The sequence below is a fragment of the Catharus ustulatus genome, chromosome 5 (assembly GCF_009819885.2).
Source record: "Catharus ustulatus isolate bCatUst1 chromosome 5, bCatUst1.pri.v2, whole genome shotgun sequence".
NCBI lineage: Eukaryota > Metazoa > Chordata > Aves > Passeriformes > Turdidae > Catharus > Catharus ustulatus.
Genome location: NC_046225.1, coordinates 46,574,813 through 46,597,374, shown reverse-complemented (window position 1 = coordinate 46,597,374; position 22,562 = coordinate 46,574,813). Strand labels below are relative to the sequence as shown.

General features: G+C 35.1%; 1 protein-coding gene across 2 annotated transcripts in view; it reads right to left on the bottom strand.

Annotated features, from left to right (window-relative positions):
* Positions 1–4,322: 4,322 nt before the first annotated feature.
* The window catches only part of SGCZ (sarcoglycan zeta), a 430,920-nt gene continuing 412,680 nt past the window's right edge, over positions 4,323–22,562 (bottom strand). For both annotated transcript variants that reach the window (XM_033060385.2, XM_033060393.2), the window contains 2 exons: positions 22,347–22,470; positions 4,323–10,002 (listed from right to left, as the gene is read on the bottom strand). In XM_033060385.2, the coding sequence (XP_032916276.1) occupies positions 9,784–10,002; positions 22,347–22,470 (343 nt within the window). In that variant the 3' untranslated portion in view covers positions 4,323–9,783. The remainder of the gene's footprint in view (positions 10,003–22,346; positions 22,471–22,562) is intronic.

Genomic DNA, 22,562 nt, shown 5'->3' with positions numbered 1-22,562 from the left:
GCTCTGTAAAATGTGAAGCAATATGATTTAAATGTATTTTTCCCTTTCAGTTCTCAGGAACATATGGCCATTAATAAAGTTTTGTGGTTTAGGTATATAACTAAAATGTCTTAAAAGTACATAATGTAGTATAGTTAAACAAAAAGATAAAACCCCACATTATATTAAAGCCATGCAAGATTTTGGAAACTGGAGGTAAAGAAACAAATAATTTTAGAAGCATCTCCAGGAATCTGGGTAAGCCTGTGGTGACTTGCTCACAAATGTATGCTTACATGCATGGGAAGAGACATTTACTATCACAGCACCATAAAAAGGACTGGTATGGTGCCCTAGGCTTTCCCAAAGTAAAAATTGAAGTACCAAGACTTTAAGATCAGAATTTTAGTAGGTCTACTAGAGTCCAGCAGTTTATGCTAGGAAACTTGAAGATGAAGTGGCAATAGTAATCATAGAGAATAAATATCTTTATGGAAAATTTGTACTGCGTATGAACTAATTAATACATAGTGATATAAAATATTTCTTTACATGGTTATATAAGGTGACTCATCTGAGCCTGAAAACTGTGTAATGTGATGTGAATAGAGATAGAAGTGCTTAAAAAGTCTGAACACAAATGTGTGCTTTCATCAGTCCCGTTCTTTAGCTGATAGACCAACCTTTTGTAAAACAAGAAAACTGCTGTTTCCAAAATGAACTGCTTTTTCAATTATCCTTTCATATATATATACACACACACATTTCTTGACTGCTGTGAAATCACAGCATAAGTCTGTTTTCAGAAGCTGTTTGGAAAATAAAACAGAACAAAAAAAAAAAAAAAGGAAGTAAGAAAATACCTTACAGTCCAAATTCCCTCCTCTTAAAAAATCAAAACAAACAAACAAACAAACCTCACCAACCTGTAGACTATTCTCCATTTTCTATGGAGAATTGTTCCAGCTATTTTCCATTTACACTGCTGTAATCTAATGTAAGCCTCAGTGACTTCTCCTTCCAGAACTATACTTTTGTATATAAAACTTTCTGTCTTCTACACAGGTTCCATGGCTTATAGTTTCCACATCTGTGCCTCTCTACACAGAGAGGCCAGAGAAGCAACAGAAATTTTCTGATGTTGTTTGTACTGTCTTGTTGCTATGAATGGTACATTTCTGGTCTAGAAGAGACTTCTGAGTCAATGCTATCCTGAAGCTTTCCCCTGCTTTCTACACTTTGGCATGATATATTTGGCAAAGTAGAGAGGTAAAGAGAAATTTTAACATTTTTTAACACTTTCTTCCCCTTTAAACAGTAAACCTGTTCTAATACCACTCTTTGTCTCTTTTCCTATGCCTTTATTGTATTTCCATGAATTTTCTTTGTATACTCCCTTTGTCCTCCTGCAATTTGCTCTACCATAGCAGTAATTATTATCTCGAGCAATAACCCTCCCCATGCTGCAATTAAAATTATCAGCCTTAGTACCTGCCATCAGATTTTTCTCTTCCCTTTACACTTAAAAACAGGGATTAAGGTAAGTGCAAAGACAGACCATGCAACAAAAATCAAGCCCAAATCCAATGGAAAGAATTAATTTCCTTAATTTTCCTCTCCTATGAAAAAGGGAAGCATGGCAGCATGGTCTGCAGAGGCTCTTTAAAAGTGTGTGGGAAGGCCAGGAGTATAACATCTATTGCTTCCAGAAACAGTGCAAGGAAAAGACTGAGCCAAAATATGGAAAGGCAATAAGGCAGTGGCAGTAAATTTTTTACCTTTTTTTTTTTTGTTTTGTTTTTTTTTTTTAATGACTCATTTTGGACATCATGTAATTATTTTGTTTGGTTTTGACAAATGACTGATGACTGCACAATTATTTAGAGTTCTCCCTGTGGGGGAATCAAAGTGGTACCTGCAGTTAGAAGTTGGAACAATTTGCAGAGGAAAATTACACTGATGTTAATGATGCATTTTAGAAATGCACTATAAAAAGTCATGGACTATGACGATTTTTTTTTTTTTGGCACAAAGCTTTAATGGACATTTAAAGCCTAATCAAGAGATGGAATTTGTCAGTATTTCCTATTCACTTTACTGGAGTTTGAATCCACCCTAATATTCTGGCCTATTTTCATCTCTTTCTGCCATAAACAGAGATACATGTTCAAACAGAGTTCATTGTCACTTTCTATTTGAAAGAACAAAATTTATATGTAGGCTACTGCTTTTCTCCTTCCTGATGCTGGTTTTTAAAAGAACCAAGAAAACAAAGGAAAAAGAAAAATTCAAGGATATAAATAGACAAAAACTACTCATAGACCTTTTGGAATGAGTTCCAAAGGAGGGCCACAAAAATGATTGCAGGGATGAAACACCTATGATGAAAGGCTGAGAGAATGGGGTTGTACAGCCTGGAGAAGGGAGGGCTCCAGGCAGGCCTTAGAGCAGTACCTAGAAGTGGCCTACAAGGAAACTGGAGACAGAGACCTTTTATGAGGTCATGTAGTACCTGCACAACGGTTACTGGCTTTAAATCGAATTAAGTTAGGCTTAGATTGGTGAGGCCCTGGCACAGATTTCTTAGAGAAGTTGTGGATGTCCCTTGAACACTTCTAGGGATGTGGATGTCCCATCCCTGGAAGTGCTCAAGGTCAGGTTGGATGGGGTTTTTAGAAAACTAGTTTAGTGGAAAGCAGCCCTGCCCAGGGCAGGGGAGTTGTATCTTGATGCTCTTGAAGTGTCTTTCAACTCGACCATTCTAGGAATCTATGATATGTCTTCACCTGACTTTATTTCTATTTCTCTGAGGGTTAGGGATAAATCTTGTGACTGTTTTTACTGTTGCAACGTGATTTAGATTTGCTGCCTGTGCATCACTGTCCAACACATTCCGAAACAGATCAAGAAAACCACTTTTCTGTTTTTGAAGATTATTGCAACACCATGTCTCAGTCATACTGGGGAGCATGGAGCTGGAAAGCATCCTTACTATTTTCTTCGCAATATTTAAGTACTGTAGATGACCCTTTCCCCTCACATGAGTAAATGCCTCCATATCTTGTCAGGTTCCATGGTAGCAGAGGGAATATTATCACAGACGCTTCTTTTAATACTGTGTAGTTATGCTATTTTCTTTATCATCAGGGGTTTCCTATCTCACAGAGATCACACAAAACAGCAGAAAGGCTTGCCACTGTATAAGAAATCAGAGCTCTAGTTTACCAAGGATGATTGAGAATATCAGTCATAAATTAAGAGGAAAAATATTATGTTATTAGTAGGGGTTTAAAATAGTTATGTTTATACTATTTGACATTTTAGCTCTGTTTTTCCCTTTGAGATTTGTAAAAGTAAATAAGCGCATTAGTAGAGAGGGACAAATAATGAGCTCAGTGATTTCCTTTTCTATTTAGAAAAGTAACAGGATGGGATAGTCTGCATCTTTATTTTATGGTATTTTAAATATATTCATGGAATGACAAAATTTTTGAGGAATTAAAAGGTATTAAGGAGTCTCTTGTCTAACATCTTTCACTCTAGAAGTTTCATTCTAGTCAGACAGACTAAAAATTATATTTACCTGTGTGTGTTTTCCTTCTTACGTAACTTCTGCTGTCACAAAGCAAATAACCTTCCTTTTGATACAGTTTAAGTAAGTCACACAGGAAGCATCCTGATAAAGAGAAAGCAAAATTCTTTTTGTTGTCCATTCTTTTGTTATTTGTGAAGAAAGGAGGTTGCTTAAGGAGACAACTGAAGCTCAGCTGAAGAGTTAAGTGAGATGGGAGTTAAGAAGAAGAATTTGACTTACTAACTGTTGCAGTGTTTGGGACAAGAAAACTGACTAAACGTCACCTAAAAAGAAAAAAATTAAGTATTTTTTTTAAAAAAGTTCTGAAATATATACTTAGAAATAAGTTGTTGTGCTAGAATGCATATCTCTCTGTGGTAAAGTAGGCAAGATCTCCAAATATCATAAAGCACAGAAAACAGTACATTTTGCTTTCAGTAATGCACCTCTAATGCTTAAATCCTACTGTGCACTGTTCTCTAGATGATGCTGAAAGCTGAACTTCTCATGGATCTCTCAAACAAGGAGGCACACATGTGACTAAAAGCCACTTTTATTCTCAGATCAAGTCATGCATTAAATGAAGATGGTTGGCCCCAAGGCAAATTTTATTAATATACATTGCTGTCATTTCTTAAACATGTCAGAATTGAAGACACTTCTAGAGCTGCATACTCATGAAAAGGGTGAAGTCCACCTAAAATTTTCCCAAAAATCAGCAAAACTTTCAAATTTCAATATTTTTTTTCCTTAGTTAAGTAGGCTAGTGTTTTTTTTTTTTTTTTTTTTTTTTGTGTTTAATGGACTCTAATCAGACGTGATAGACAGTATAAGATTTTACCTCAGCTCTTCTGAAATTATTCATGTCCTGGCCTCTCTAAGAAATGTATTGCTTAAATATCAAATAATACTTTCAAATTCAAACAACATAATCTGAAGCTCAGGTCAATGTTTCAGAGGAGACATATCTATATTTCAAATAGAGAACTTGTGTTAAATTCTAGTTTCAGTGTGGACCTTATTGCATCAACACAACATATATAGTGTGTTGTTTTTCCATTTATCTTCTATTTATCTTTTACTGTCAGTAGTTTCCACAGATTGGACTAGTCCAACCCTGAGCAAAATTGCTAAGAATATTTTTTCTTGTTGTGTCAGCAATCATGTTTTATTAATTTGGGACTTACCCATCTATATTACTGATATATTTTCCTGTATTACTAACAGTTCTAAAGAACTATTGCTCTTTGTACAGAAGTTGCTGATTTTTTAGGTATTGTGAAGCAAGCTGCTGTCTGGATATTGATGAAGTCAATTGATTACATCAAGGGGCTCGGTGTACACAAACCCACAGAATTCTCACCTTGCTTTTTGTCCAAGCTCTGTACAGGGCTGTGCTGTTACCCGCACTGACACTGCCCCGGGTAACCAAATGCAGAGAGCATTTGTTTGCATTGGTGACATCACCACAAAACCTTTTACAGGACTTTGTAATTCTCAAGTGGCTTGTAAATAAGTGCAGTTTAAACATTAATATGCAGTTCAAGTTTATTCTGGCAAGATACAAAGGAATTTGAGTAGTGTGATATGTTTTTATGGTAGGTGATATAGCAATACAGTAATTTAAACTTTACTAATGCTACTGTAGAAATAAAGCCTATACTTCTTTAATTTTTTTTTAACATAAGTACTGCATTTAAATGCAGTGTATGTTGTTTTCAAAAAATGTTTGAAATAAAATTGTATTATGCTCTGTGTGTGAGGAGAAAACAATTGAAAAACAATTGACTCTATCACCATGCTGCTAATGTAGACAGAGGTAAGAAAATGCAAACTACCAAAAATCTCCATAAAAATATGCAGAAAATAAAAAAGTTTCTCATCAGCAATTCTATATGTTCCTTGCACCATTAGCAGGATTCCTGTTTGAGTATTCTTGAAATTAATTCTGATATGTTTCCTGTTTAATGTATCACATTTATTTATGGTTATATGGTAGCACCAGATGGAAATGCTAAGACCAAATGAAAGAAGTACAGGAGACATTTCAAACTGACAGTGTTAATTACATGCTGAAAAAATTCTAGCTTTCCAAGAAAAAGCAATTTCCAACTTCCAAAACCTTGCTATTATTCTCATGGAAAAAAGAAAAAGAAATCCAAGGTAAATAAAATAAAAATCTAAAAAGTTTCAGTGTACTGCTTTTGAATAATGCTATCCACAGTTTTAAGACAGACAGTCCATTAAATAGAAAAAAGATTGGTTTTTTGTTACATAAAGTAAGAGGATACAAAAGCACAGCTTTTGTAATTTTGGTAATATTGCAGTTCTACAAACGTATTGCATAGTATGTGTAAGAAAATAGTTCCCATCTTTTTATATATACTTCTATACACAAGAAAACCATTAACATGAAGGTTACAAAACAAAAATGGTTAGCAGACCTTTACTGAGTAGTGTTTGAAACAATACGACACTCAGATTTTCATCCAACTTTCATGTGCATTACAGTGAATCAGCTGATAACAATTCCATAGTCTAAAGTTTGTGGGTTGTAAATTTGTTTTTTATTTATAAATTATTTGGAATCTAAAACAAAGTAAAACAAACAAAACAAAACCCCCCTAAAAGATACATTGTGTTAGCAACCAAATACCTTAAACATCCTTCATTGAATTCTTCTAAACATTTATGGCTGTATCTTCCAGACTTAATAACCCTCTGTATCTGAAATGGTTGAAAGGGAATTCTTTTATCCAGTCAAGACAACTTTGCAAGCAGACCAGTATAACTTAACTTCAAAGAAGCAATGTCTTGGGAAGTTTTCTTAGTAACACAAAAAGACCCCCAGATGCATGAATAGTAATGCAATTGAAAGACACTGACAAAAAATTTAAACCTTGGAAAAAAAGTGAAAATCTACAGCTCAAAATGCTGCACAAATTTAAACTATGTTACATTTCATGTTGTAATTACAACTTTTCATCTCTTCATTCCAACAGAATTAGTAGAAAGAGCAGTGTCATAGTGTTGGATATAATAGAAGTGTCTGTCTTTGGTGTTAACATTTAACCAATGAATGAACTGCAATATAAACCATACAGCTAACAGTGCTCAGAGAGGTTGGCTGATGCTTTTATTTTTCTCTTCTTTTTTTTCTTTTTTTTTGAACAAGAAAGAGACAGTATCCTATAATATGACAGAAATATTTTTACAGGAGATAAATCTATCATATATGTTAAATACATATAGCCAATAAGGTCTTTGCACATATTTCATTGTTGTCATAAGGATGGCATCTTAATTTTTAGTATGGTTAATTCATTGAAATAACTTTTTCAATACTCCCTGAAATCATGTGGGCTAGAAATATTTTTTGAAATAAAAATTGCTTTCTTCTCTTCTTACAGTTTTCAATGCATTTAAAGTAAAATATCAATATTATGAAATTCACCAGAATATAAAGACATTATGAGAACTTGCTATTCTATCCCATAGGTTGTTGAAACTCCTGAATATACTCTACTTCATATTGATGGGACTCCAATAATGAATATCCTGACAGTGCAGAGCTACATGAATTTACTGGCATCTTTTAAGGAGTCTAGTGCACTATCCACATATGTCTTCTGAGTTCTCTTCATACAAAGTGGCAAATTATTTCAGTCTTACTGTTAAAATTAATCTAGTAAAAAAGTAATTTTTTCCCACCTGCCCATTCCCAACCAAGTTGGTGTGAAATTTATTAAGTTTGGGTCCTTCCATCCCGTAAACAGAGACCTTTTTTAAATGAATAAACAGGTAAATAATCTCAGAAGGTGAAGAACAAACAAAATTTTTCAGTGGAAAATTGATGACAAAGTATCTACAAGTCACCCTGCAGGTTTTTTTTTGAGGAGAAAAAAGGCTTGTTAGCTATTTTGCTACTTATATGCAATTTGTAGGTAGCCACATTTTAATTCACCAAATAGATTAGTCACTATATTTGTTCATCTTTTAAGCAACAGGTGCATGTAGGTGTGCACAGATGATGAATACATGTAGATGTGTCCTCATATATATCTTTATTCTTTTCCTCCTGAAATTCATGATTGTCACTCTACCATTGTCTTACTTGTGTGCATGAGAAAAAGATATTTATATCCCTACAGTTATAAGGGTGTACTGTATAGCTACACATTCTCATGTTTTATTGTCACTCCTTAGTCATCTGCAACTCTTTTTGTTCCTCTATCTCAAAAATCCTCCTGTTCTAATATATTTTCTTGCAGTACTTACTAGTGTATATTCTCTCAAAGAAGAAAAATCTCAAATAGGCAAGTCAGCTGTTAACAGCCTTCTTTTGAAGACATAAAATAATCAATTCAAAATCTTCCTTTAACTGTTAAACCCAGCAAATACAGAATTCTTGCTATGGGGTAAAATTCACACCTCTGAAGAGGGCCAATGGTAAGGCAAGCACCAGGCAAGGCACTGACATGTCTTGTGCTGGTCTTCTGCATAGGAGTGAATTTCACCTGAAGTGAAAACAAGTCAACCTCATTAGGTGGTAATAAGATGCCAAGGCAATCACTGTAATGATTTGCTCATTTTAATTTTTTTCCTCTAAAAATGTATTTTAAAAATGTGCAGAAATACCCACCTTTCACAGTCTATCCTGGCTTTAGAATTACTTTTCAAAAACCCTCATTTCATTGGTGATCTTAGATTCAGAAACCTCTAAAAATAGAAGCTAGGTGATGCAATTTAAAGAATAGAATTAAAAAGCACACTTACCTCACACAATCAAGCCATCTTCCACAAAAGAAAACACTTTTATATTGTTTTACTTTCCTGGGTTCTGCAAGTTTCAAGATACTCTTGTTAATCAATGCTGTGACAAATTTACCAGCAGCATACCAAAGCATTTTTATAAGATTTCAATTATCAATCAAACCAAATAAGTATGAACATTGATATAAGAAAGAAATCCCACATGAAACTTGTAAAAAAAATAAGTCAGTAGTGAGATCTGAGTGCAAATCAGTAGTGAGATTTGAGTGCAAATGTGACTGCATGATTTAAATCCAGACCTGGTAAGGATAATGTAATATTGATGTACTTTTTAATACTGAATGTCATTTAATATGTGGTTTTATATATACTACTATTACTTTGAAACCCCAGCAGCAGATGGCAAACAAAAGAGAATAAAAAATGTGAATGTCATACAAGTTGTTAGTGCACTGCTTCTCAGTGTCACACCTTACATTACTACCAATGTTTGTACTGTGTTCAAATGGCAGCAGTGAGACATATTCAGAAAATGGGCAAGATGCACCTTTGAAGATTTCTTTCTTGATTTTGTATTTGCCAATTATAAAAACCTTGTGAAGTGCAATACACTGATCAACAAACACATCATCAGCATTTCCTTCTTTACCCTGTTCTTCTTTTCCAGAAAATGTATGTTCTACTCAAAGCAATTGCTTCACATGCAATGGCCACAAAAACATTATTTAAGGTCATTCAGATCTGACAAACAAGAGTATGTCTTTTAACTTTTAAAGTAATATTGCTGAGCACTTCCAAAATTTACCTAGCGTACAAAACCCTAGACTTAGTAGACAAATAGTAACAACACATTTTTAAAGAAACCAAACTCAAGGAGGAATTCTGTCTCTTTTTGTATTAAAAACCATTTACTGAATTTGTTTAGTAAAGCAAGCATCACACAATGCTTTAAAATTTTAAAATTCAGGGATAAAAGTTTACATCCAAAAAGATGAATGGAAAATTGTGCTTTCAGACAGTAAAGTTATTTATCATACAGGGGGAACCAATTCATCTCACCATCAGATTGTGAGTAAAATCATGTACTCTCTCTCTCTCTCTAGATATATTTATGTGCAGTTCATATCCAGGTCCTGCAAAATTCTAAAACTATGTGCTTCACTTCAAGTAGCAAAGGCACCTGTGTTGTTGTCCCTTTTGGAAAAAAAGGTGATTTCATGTTCTAGGTTTCCTGATGAAGAAAACATTGATTTCTGGATATCTGTCTCCCATCTCTGTGTTGAGTGGCAGCAGAAGCCACAGGAGAAGGCAGCGTTTAATTCCTGCTTACAGTGGAAGAAGTTGCTCTGCAGGCCGTTTGAAGCATCGAACTTGTCACAGGGGAAACCGAACTGAACCATGAAGCAGAGGGATAGTAACAAAAGGCTATTCTGGTGTGAGGATAAAACGGAGTCCTTCTAGCTCCACAAGCAGATGTTGCTACTGGATTGACACGTGGAGCCTGCTCCTGCTGGGGACAGGTAAATTTTGCCATTGGGACAGGCGCAGAGCTCATAGATAGTCTGGCGAGGAGCTGAAGAGCTGGGTGAGGAGGAGGAGGAGGAGAAGGAGGAGGACGATGAAAAGGACCCCACTGGTAGATTTCCCAGGCGGATTGTATCTGCATTTAAAAATATCTAAAAGAGGGAGGAAAAAAAAAGAAGTACATAAATTTTTTTCAGCAGTGGGAGATATGTTTAAACAAGTGCTTTGAGGAAGACCTGACTTTTTAGAAATACATTAAAAGATTTTAAAATATTTATTAGAACTATTATAAAAATATATTAGGAATTAATTTTTAGAAGTAAAAAAGCTGTCAGCATGTATTGTTTTTCATCTCTGTGTAGTCACTTCTGCATTAATAGTCATTATGACAATATATGCAATTACTTCACCAACATGTTTATTCAGGTACAAACATTATACAAAAACATTTTGTCAATGTTCTTGAATAGGTTGAATTTTCACTTGTACATTTTATGATTAACATTTATTCATTCATAGCAGCAGCATATATTTGCTCTGGCAGAATTTGTATTTTAATAAGTGTGAAGTGATATTAAAGCATATTCCCCAGTGTGCTCCTGTAAGCAGTTGAAAATATGTGCTGAACTGTGCAAATTGTAGGGGCTTAACAATAGCTACTTCCAGAGAATAATTAAATGAAGTTAAAAAATAAAGAGCTTCTTTGACCTAAGTTAAGAGGAGGAAAGATTTCAGGTTAAAGTCTCATTAAGAAGGTCATCAAGATATTCCCATTTGTTTTTGAACATTGACTATGATTTAAAAATATTGTGGTTTTTTATAATCTGCCACTGCAAATAACATGAGTCAGTATGAAACTGTAGATGTCAGTAACATTAATGAATCTCCATTGAGTTCTCCAATATTTGCACTTACGTTTGCAGAAAACTACGTCTTCTACTGGCACAAACAAATGAGTGTCCAACTGCTCAGAATTTTTTTTTTTATGGAAAGAGCAAATAAAAGCTAAAGTAAGATCAGTCATTATCTCAGGAGCAGACTAAGAACTTCTAGAAGACAGGCAACAAATCAAGATGTCTTTAAGCTCTGGAGGTAACACTATGAAGCTTAGAAAAAGGTGAATTCCTTAAATATGGAATGTATTGTCTTATTTTTATTTTTTTTTCCTTTTATGATAAAATAAGTGCTTTATGGCAGCAAAATAGTGCAGAAGCACTACTGAGCTCCTGCTGTAGAGAAGTCAGGACTAGCAAGAGCAGGCTGGGAAAAAAATAAAGGGTCAGGATAAAATTCCACAGAGGGACTGATGCATGTTTCCATCCACAACAGAAACATTGTAAATTACTGGAATTATTGATGTTAATATAGTCTAAAAGTAGCCCCAAATACTACAACTCCCCATCACTGTAAGTTCTCCAGATTCCACAGTAATACACTGTCATGGGAGGAAATACTCACTAAAAGGGACAGAAAGGGAAAATCTCAGAGGCAAAGGTGACATCTGCATGTCACAATGCTTGCTTTAATTCACATTGTGACTGATAGAGGAAGTGATCACAAAACTAAAATGCAGCAAATTATTATCTTTGTTCTGTAACTTATATAACAAAGAAATGATGTATTTAGACACATACACACAATGTTTCTTGGAAAGTCCAGTATTACAGACCTCAGAAAATTATTAGTCATAACCCCTGCAGAAATAGTTTCTTATGTAAGAAATGTGGATGGTGTTGTGAACAATATAATAATTTTCTGCTAGAATTAAAACTGAAGAATAAAAAAGATTACATGTTAAAACATTCAGCTCAGCTAGGAGTAAACGTGACAGTAACTGCAGCAAACATAATAAGAAAACAAAATAACAGATGGGGAAAGAGGGTTTAATAACAAACTAGAAATTAGGAACTGGTAAAATGTGGGAAGGAGACAAAGGACACAGTAATGAATGGAGTGACAAGTAATTAAAAGTATTCGTTTACTTCTCATATCAAGAAAAAACGAATGGCTACAGGTCCATTATTAATGTAGTAACACTAGAATTACCAATAGTATTGTGCAAAATTCCAGCCACACTTAATAATGCAAGGTCTGTGTGAGTATAAATGTATCTTTTGTACTAAATAATGCTCAGCATAGTTCTGTACTTGGAGAAAGATCAAAAATTGACGTCAGAACATGACTGTGATAAAATACTTTCAATTTCAATAGTAACTCAACAGGATATTAAACCGGAGCCAGTAATGTCACATACTTTTAATCAGCAGTTCTTGATAACTTTTAAAAAATAGAGATAAAAAGAAAGATCTGAGTGGCCTTATGGACTTTTAATACTGATTTTCAGTAAGCCTTGTGTTGTGGTTTAACCCCAGCCAGCAGCCGTGTGCCACTCACTCACTCCCCCACCAGAAAGATCAGGAAGAGGGTTGGAAGGATAGAAGCTGGAAAGGTTGTGGGTTGAGATAAAGGTCATTTAATAGTGAAAATTATGCAGATAAGCAAAGCAAACTAAGGAATTCATTCACTGTTTCCCATGGGCAGCCAGGTGCTCAGCCATCTCCAGGAGAGCAAGGCCTCATAACAGGTAACAGTGACTTAGGCAGACAAACACCAGCACTCCAAATGCCTTCCCCCTTATTCCCTCTTCCCCCAGGAGCTGTATATAGCGAGTCCAATGTCATAGAGTATTGAATGTCCCTTTGGTCGGTTGAGGTCACCTGCCCTGTGTCACCTCTCAGCTTCCCATGCAGCCCAGTCTCCTTCCCAGCATGGCGATAGAAGAAGAAGAAGAAGGAGAAGGAGAAGGAGAAGGAGAAGGAGAAGGAGAAGGAGAAGGAGAAGGAGAAGGAGAAGGAGAAGGAGAAGGAGAAGGAGAAGGAGAAGAAGAAGAAGAAGAAGAAGAAGAAGAAGAACAAGAACAAGAACAAGAAGAACAAGAAGAACAAGAAGAACAAGAAGAAGAACAAGAAGAACAAGAAGAACAAGAAGAACAAGAAAAAAAGTCCTTGGGTCTGTGCAAGCCCTGCTCACCAGTAACAAAGTCATCTCTGTATTATCAGTTTCATGTTCAGCACAAATCCAAACCACAACCCCATACCAGTCACTGTGACGAAAATAAACACTATCCCAGACAAAATCAACACGCCTTGATGCACTTGGAATACCAAAGAAGATAAGAAAACGACTATTTCTATGGAAGCTGGAGACATGAGAATATGATATATGCAGTAATAAAAAGCACTTCAATATAGAAGACATACATGCAAGGCAATCCAACAAAATACAAGATGAGCTCTTTATACTTTTGGCAGATTGTGTGGCTGGGCATTTTAACAGCTTAGCTGCAGTGATGATGGGGAAGAATCATGAGAAATCTGTAACACAGAATTAAATGGATTGTAAAAGACGTGTTTTGATTCAAATAAGAATTAACTCAAAAAACCACAGGGTCTATGTATCAGAGATCTGGTTGGAGTTAAATCTCTTGAACTTTATTATAGTATTTGCTGTGAGCTCAAGAATTTTTCCGTTTGTTTACATCAGGAGATCTACACTTCTACAGTCTATCATTGCAGGTGTTACGTAGTGTACTGCTCCAGGACTTTAATCCAGACCACCCTACTCTGTTGTGCACTACAATACAATGTAGCTCAGTGATTTGGTTCATTAAATGAAATGATCTTTATAAGCATAGCTATGCAGGCTTTTCCCCTGGTACTTACAAACTTCACACTGTGATGTAAAACAATCCACTCTTATCTCCTACCATAATCCTGCATGGTAGCTATTGAGTCCTGTCCCAGCAGGCATCCCAGAACATCTGGTCAGCAATGTGGATACTAGGGTATGGTGTCTGAGAAAAATTGAGCTGGCTTCTTGAGAGGGTGATATCTGCTGCAGTGAGTCCAATTTAATCACATCCCTATAGCTACACCCTGGTGAAGCCTGAGATGAAAAGAATTAATAAAGATGATTTAAAAGCAGTATTAAAATCTACCCTGTGCATATGCTGTCAAGATTATAAATGAAAGATGAAATTTAGAGATGCAACAAAAGTTGCTATCTATTAGTTATGCAGGAATACAAATATACCACCAGAGTAGCCCAACTCATTGGGAATTTAGAGAACATAGTAGGTATTTGAGGATCTACCTTTCCTGTCCTCTGATTTGACAAAAACTGAAATTTATGGCTGGAAATTCCTCCAACACCAGCAAAACTTAAACTACTTACTGTTTTATCAGGTATCTAAAGAGAAGGGAAGAAGTGGCAAGACAAAAAATTAAACAGTTTTATTTTTGTAGTGAACACTGTTGCTGTATGACAGTAGTTAATGGAAGTACATGGTTTTTCTCTAATCTCTTTTGCTGTGAGAGGTATGAGATAAGCCATTTATCACCTCACATGCATCAAGACAATGTAGGCCAGTCATAGTCTCTCAGAGAGTTGCACTCCTCAGCAGATAAATAGGCAGAAATAAAACCAAAGCCGTCATCCATTCTTGAAATTTTGTAGGAGACTGACTGACAGATTGCAAGATGGAAAAGGCAGCAGCTACTCAGAGAAATGTTATTTTATGTAGAGCAGTGGCATCATTCTAAATACTTAAGGTTTAGAAATCCCAGATCACTGCTTTGTCATGTGCATATTAGTACAGAGAAAAATACATTAGTTCTATAATGTTTAAAAGTAGATCTGATTTCTGACAAAGTAAACTGAATCAACCTGTAGTGTATGTAATAGGAATGGAAAATAGTATTCTTTTTATATACAATTTTTCCTAATGATGATCTGCCATTCACCTGGTCATCAGACTGTATTGTTAATCTGAACACTGAGAAAGAAAGAGAGAGGAAAGCAAGCCAGAAAATATAGTTTATCTGCAAAACAAAAAACTAAATTGAAGAAGCAAACTTTCAGTAGGAAATATGTAGGCATGAGGTAAAAAATCAAATATGAGTACAAGCCTTTTAATACAGAGATATAAACCTCTCCTGTATAAAATTCTCTAATGAGTCTTAGTCAAGACAGTAAATGACAGTTTAAATTCATGCAGCCAAATTAAAAACTTAGGAGTTATAGAAAATGAAATATTTTCTGTATCCATATACTCTTTGATTAAACAGGCGTGAAAAAGCATGCTTCAGGTTTAACGTAGATAAGAAATGGCAGGGAACTGGAGGAAATGTGAAAGAAGGAAATCTGATAGGTGGGTTTTAATCAACTAGTATTAAAAGACACTGCAGTAATGTCTCAATAAATAAACTTTTTGTATTCCCTTAAATATTCAATTACTCTGAATTATAGGAATGCAAGGTTTTTTCTTAGTCTTTTTGCTATTCTGCATAGGCTATCAGAGGCATCCTACAAAGAGGATTATACAGATTAGGTCACTAGACTCAATGATATAATTTTCATATGTTGATGTGTTTCGATATTCAAGGTTAAGATGAGCGGTCAGATAAGTTAAAGTACAGTAATTTCACGACTATAAGGCGCACCGGATTATAAGGTGCACTTCTGGGTGTCGTCAAATTTCCAAATTTTTCCACATATAAGGCGCACCAGATCATAAGACGCACTTTTTTTTTGCAGCGAGGATCCGCACACAACAAAGTAACCAATAAGTAACTGGAATTGCGCAAACCCCACGGCCCCACGTGTCTCGGCTCACTGCTCGTGGCTCGGCTCGTGGCTCGCACTTCCAGGTTGTCAGGAAATTTCTGAACTTTGTCCATATATAAGGCGCACCAAATTATAAGATGCACTTCCGGGTTTCGATCAAAGTTTTAGGCTTTAAGGTGCACTTTATAGTCGTGAAATTATTGTACTTTAGTTTGCAGGGACCATTTATTACAACACTTATCTGTGGTTTTCATTAAATGTAAATGATAGTTCTGAGTAAAGGAACAAAAAATCATAATGAAAAATTAAAATATTAGCTTGGTAGTATATATACTGAAAAATTTAAGCACAATATCTGGAACCATATTGATCATAATCATTAATCGTTTTGAGGAACAGTTAAACAGTGAAATGAATGTAATGACTGAGATGAAACTGAATATACTAAACATTTAGAGAAGATCAAAATATCTAGCAGAAACTTTGTATTGAAAATGTATTCTCTATAGTACTAAGATCAGCTGACCACAAGACAAATGAGACCTCAGGGCTGAGGGTGGCCTGGTGTCATAAATGTTCTCATTCTAAAGATTACACCTGGTACACCTGAGGAGAGCCATCCCGGCAGCACTGCTCCCATTCCCATCTCTATGTTATGACTACAACTACTGACAACTAAAAGAGATTTGAAAAATAACTTATCTATACATTAAAAATAACACTGCACATTAGTGAAGTGTATAGTTCAATCTTGAATGGAAGAATTTATGTTTTGACTCATCAGTGTCAAAGAGGTGTTTGTGAGGGTAAGGTTTCATCCTAAGTACATATTTTTGTAAATTTAATGAACAAAAGTATATATTGGCACTTCTGAGTTAAAACCCCAATACAATATATGGGTACTTACTGAAGAAAAACACTTTCTGGTGTATTTATTCTTTCTGTTATGGAAATCATTTTCATTCTTTGCAAATTCATTCACTCTTGGATAGATGTGACTTCTTTGTGGTTTATGTAGACAATCCAGCAAAAAGAAAATGTACTTGGAACAGCTGTGCTTAATTTACAGGGAATAAAGCCTTTATTACCATTCAAATAATTATTTAGATTAAAAGGTGATACTAATTAAAAAATAATTATATAATAAATTATTAATTGTCACTTTTATCTTTCTAATAAAATTCCTTATGATGTGGATCCTGAAAACTTGGCCATGAATAAACATTTTAAATATGGGTGTTGCCAGTTAAATTGCTTTACTTTTGTAGCTTTGTATTTTTGGTTGTAAACTGGTACAGAACACTGGGTTTTTTCCTATAAATTAAATTAAACATTAATAACTGGTTTGAAAATGAAAGTGGGAGGTTTTTCTTGACAATATATATTTAATTTTAAGTACCAGTCAAAACATCCTAATAGAATTTTTTAAACCTATAATTAAAAAAATACAGAAAAAATCCCTTCGTATTCACTAATCTCTTTCCTCATAGACAACAGCAAGAAGTCAACTGCTTAATACCATGAAAAAGGCTTTGAAAACAAAATGCAGCACATTTATTAGATAATATTTGGTGAATAAACAGTGGATCTTTGAGCTCTAGAGCCTGCCATTGCTTATTTTCTATTGAATTCAATTCATGCATACAAACATTTAATTTTTTTGCATACATTTAATCTCAGACAAACATAACTTGGTTTAATTGAACTAATATATGATGTTTTTGTCTTTGATCCGCCATTCCTCCATAGTTATGGCAAGCAGTGTGTACAACAAGGTAATTCAATTTCAGTGTATCTACTTAATTTAAGAAGTCCTTTCCTTTTTTATTTGCTGTTTCAGAAGATAAAAACCACCCACAAAAATTCCACCAAGTGCTTTAAAATGGTACTGTTATTTGAGCTTTTAAGTGAAGATTACTGCAGTTTTATTAAATATTAATAAATCTTAATTATTAATCTATGTGTTAAATGCATCTCCTGGATTTAGAACTGGATAGGATTATAGATCAAATATTAGTACTATATACATTTGTTAGACTCTAAAAAATAATACTGTGTGTTTCATTAAATGTGCTCTGTTAAAATGGTAGATATAAATTTGGCCTCTTGTCTGCCACACTGACTTTGAGTAAACTTTGTCTGTTAAAGAGTATTGCTCATTTTTAATGTGACAGTTATAAGCTTTACCATAATGAAGGATCAACCTCATTATGCCAGAAACAACAAAATATACTCCACAAATGATGCTGTGACAGAGTGTAATTTGACCAGGAAATACAAGGGCATAAAGAAGTAAATAGGAAAAAGGTCATAGATAAGGTGATTAATGTGAATACATTTGTGAAAATGAGAAGCCTCTTTACATCTTTCTCCTTTTATTGACTTCATCTTTGACAGTCAACAGGGTGCAATGAAAGTGCAGAGCTAACTTACATAGAAGCTCCTTGGAAAGAGACATAGCAGCTGCTCAATCTTCCTAAGAGCTGAGCCTGCTTTAGCAGCCTTTGCTCCAGAGACCAATGCAGTCATTGCCCCAGAGGGCTATGTAACCCTTCAGAGGGGCCTCAACAGGCTGAAGAGAACAGAGAGAAACATCCTGAAATTCAACAAAGGCAGGGTCCTGCACCTGGGAAGGAGTAACCCCATGCACGAGCACTGGGGACTGACCTGCTGGAAAGCAGCTGTACAGGGAAAGACCTTGGGGATCTGGTGGACACCAAACTGTCCATGAGCCAGCCATGTGCCCATGTAGATGAGAAAACCAGTGGTGTCTTGGGGCACATTGGGAAGAGCATTGCCAGGAGGCTGAGGGAGGTGATCTCGCCCCTCTGTTCAACCCTGGTGAGGCACATCAGGAGTGCTGTGTCCAGTTCTGGGCTCCTCAGGACAAGAGAGACATGGAGCTCCTGGAGCAGGTCCAGTGGAGGGCAACAAAGATGATTTAGGGACTGGAGCAGCTCTCTTGTGAGGAAAGGCTGAGGGAGCTGGGCCTGTTCAGCATTGAGAACAGACATCTGGGAGGGGACCTCATCAATGTCTATAAGTATCTGCACAGAGAGTCTCAGAGAATGGACCCACACTCTTCTTTGTGGTGCCAAGCAACAGGTGGCAATGGACAGAAACTCTTTCACAGAAAGTTCCACCTAAATATGAGAAGGAACTGTACAGTGTAGGTGACTGAACACCAGCACGTATTTCCCAGAAAAGTTGTGGATTCTCCCCCACTGGAGATATTCAGGAACAGTCTGGACACAATCCTGTGCCGTGTGCTTTAGAATGACCGTGCTTGAGCAGGGAAGTGGGACCAGATGACCCATTGTGATCCTCTTCCAACCTGACCAATCCTGTGATTCTGGATGGTCAAAACTACTACACTTAGTTGTTAGGCCAATGAGTGGACACCATCAAACTGACCTTTCAGCTTGCTATCGTTATACAATTATGTGTTTCAGGTTCAATTTGAACATTTTTATGTTGAGAAAAATCAAGTATCTACAGAATTTAAAATTGATTTGTACTTTTGCATTTCACTTTTGTGAGAAAAAGTAGCAGTGAACTAGCAGTCATTGTGCCAAGTTTCCAGACAAGAAATGATCTTTTTCTTCTTATGTGAACCAGTGGATTCAGCTGTAGCCTGCAGCTTCACATTTTGTGTTCCAAGTAAATGATTGCTATTTTAAACCATTGGTTATGGTTTATTTATAGAAGAATACATAGTTCACAATTAAATGCCAAGTTATAATTGAATCAAAGGATTCTGCTGATGCCTCGACTCACAACGGGGCAGCTCAAGAGCTTCACAAAGGGCAGCAGAATCTGAATCTAAATTACAGCCCCCAGTATTCAGTCTGGGATCACACATTATAATGCGTAATAGGGCTAAAAGGATTATTATAATACTGCAGTAAATAAAAAGAAAATGTATCAAACAGCAGAATTCAGGATTCTTGCAGAGGCATTCAGTTTGTGATGTGGGAGGCTAAAGATTATACTGCATAGAAAAAAAGCTAGAGAAGAAGTATTTCATAAACACATTTATGTTTTGAAAAATATTCCGAAGTTATTCTTAAAGGAAAATCTATGTTTCATGGTCAGTAAATGCATAATGCTTTGTAACATGGCTATAACTGATGGATTCCAGGTGCCATGTAATCATTTTCTGTCATAATAGGGCAATAACTTTGCTAGAAAGAGAAAATACTAATTCACATATCTTTGATGAATTTTTGAAAAAGCTTTCAACATTAAAAAAATTAAATTTAGTTAACTAGAATAAAAATAATAAAAAAACCCTTGCACGTCTTTCTAGTACAAATTGTCTTATCATAAAAATGGTTCACAGATCAATTCACAAAGACAACACTAATTTATTTCTGGAGGAAACTTGACTGATAAGGCATTCAATTCTTAGAATAAAATTAAGATAATTTTTAATACAGATACTTTGTTATTTTAGAATGTGTTTTCTTAAAAATAAATAACGATAAAAACTTTAAACAATTTTTTTTATTGTCTGCTAATCTGTGGTTTATCTGTTTGACTGTAATCGGAAAAGCAACCAGTATTTTGTTGTGTAGATATTTAATCCATTGGATGTTTACCCTGGTTCCTCACACCAGGCTGTAATTCCCTAGCATGGCCATAGTAACTGCACAACAGCTAATGCTGAGGAGCCTGCTACACACCTTCCAAAATACTTCTGCATTTTCCAGTGGGAGAGATTAAACAGCAGACTATAAAGGCATTGGTCAGATCCCTGGATAGAATTTCTCTGTGGATTTAATCTACAGTTCATTTCAGATCTTACTGAAATTGCAAGCATTCAAGACTTTGAACTTTGTCAGATGTGTATTTATTGAACAGTTCATTAGGAAAGAGTGGAGAAAGGTTGGTAAATTGTTTTCTGATAGCTTTCAATCTAACTTCTGTGTAGGAAATCATAGATGTGCAAATTCATATGAAGAAAATACTGATTTTTAATAAGAAGTTCAGAAAAGTCAGCTTTTCACTGGCGTTTTTTAACTACAAAACATTTAAAACCAGGTTGAATTCTAGTTCTGAATCATGCATAATATAGGCATTATATCTTTTCTTGGATTCCCATTGTCAAAGTCCAACTGAGGTCATAGGACGTTATTTCCAAAACTACCTATCCAACAAGGTATAGTAAACACTTAAGAAAAATGAGGAGTCATGCAATTAAATCACAATGTTGATGTAGTGAAAAAAACCTGATGGATCCACAGAAAAAAAAATTGTATGAAGAAGTGTATGACACAAAACAAAGAGAATATACAAACAAGCATTGTTTAAATAATAATGGAAGACTAAGGAAAGGTAACAGTCTTTCTGTTGGCTTCTCTCTTTTTAACTTTAATTTAAATTTTACTTTTCCCCACTGACAATATCATGAAGGAATAGAACAAAGAAATACATTCTATTTGTAAAATTTATGTTAATAAATTTAAGAAACACAATAGATTTAACCAGGTAGGGATTTATGAAGGGAAAACAAAGCCAGGTTACAGGTAAATCTAGACTCAAAAATACCCACAGAAAGGACAATGCTGAAGCAGGACAATATTTACTATTAAAAGAGGATTAAATTTTTTCTTCTATCCCAGAAATGTTAGGAAACAGTAAGAGAAGTGGTAAGTAAAGATAGACTGGGAGAAGAACTGTTTTTGGAGAAACTCAAAAATAAGGTCAGGCATGTGATATATAAACATTTGAGACTCAATTAGGGAAACATAGTGCTTTAATTACGCTGGACAGATACTTGCATCAATAAAAAAAATTATCAAAATGGGGCCTGTGATACAGTATATTGAACAAAATGTTCCTGTCTGTTTTGTAAGGCAGAGTGTGCATTCCAGGGGATTATCTTTCCCAGATATGAATGTTGGCTTTGTTTGGTTTTGCTTATGTTGGATAGTGTGTAAAATATCTGGAAACATTTGGTAGAGAATAATAAATACAAACACAAAAGGCAAAAAAATTTCTAAAGAGCTCCATTCACAATAAGATATTTACATTATGGATTTCCAAAAATGCTGTATTGTAGCAAGCTCCTCTGAGAACAATTTGAAAATCTATAAATTCCTTCAAAGCGCCTAATAGAAATCTGAGATCTCTTGATAGCTTTCAACTAGTTTTTTGCTTTTTTTTATTTTTAAAATGTTGTATCATTTATGGTCTGAAGATAAAAGGACTGCCATACCAGTAATCCTTCATGCATTTCTGTAATACATAGATTGCCATCCCAACAAGTGACAAAATTCTGAATCATTTTCATGAGTTCACACAGGTTTACATGAGAAGAATCTTTACCAAAATCATTTCATGTCAATCACTTATCACTGTACTCTGAAGCAAGACAACTAATGAAACAGGAGAGAAAATATGATGGAAGTACTCTGTCTCTCTTACAGAGATGGCAAAAGATTAAGGAGTTAAACCACAGGTAGAGTAAATTTGTTAAACCTCTTAATCATGGTTTAATGATGCATTAATCCAAATTAATCCAAACTTCTCTGTCTTATTTTGACAGAGTAATCCAAATTACGTTTTTACCAGTATCACTTAACTCTGTTCTATGGAAGACTTTTCTTTGATGCTTAATTTACAAGTAATTCTGGTCTGTATTAATTCAACCAAGTTTATTTTCAGTGTGAATGAAATTTAGAGATTCCAATATTTGTTAAAAAGGAAATAAGTTTTAATAATTTAACAAGCTAAACCAACATTACTTTAACAAAGGCAAACTCAGAACACTTTGTATTGTTTGCCTTGCTGCTGAATGAACCCTCCTCACACTGTTTGTGTTATACCTGGCAGTGTTGTGAAACATTTCTCTGCTGGCTGAACTTACCTCCCCTTCTGTGGACTGTAAGTGCAGTTCTTTCCTACAGGTAGCCTTTAAGTCTCCTGCAGCTGCATTGACTTGCACTCCCCTAGGTGCTTCCATCACCAAAGATCTAGTAGGAGATTCAAGTCTGAAAGACAAAAACAGTCACTGAGAAAAAAAATGCACTGAATTGACCCACCAAAATCTTTCCATCCTCAAAACTCATGATGCAGGTAGATA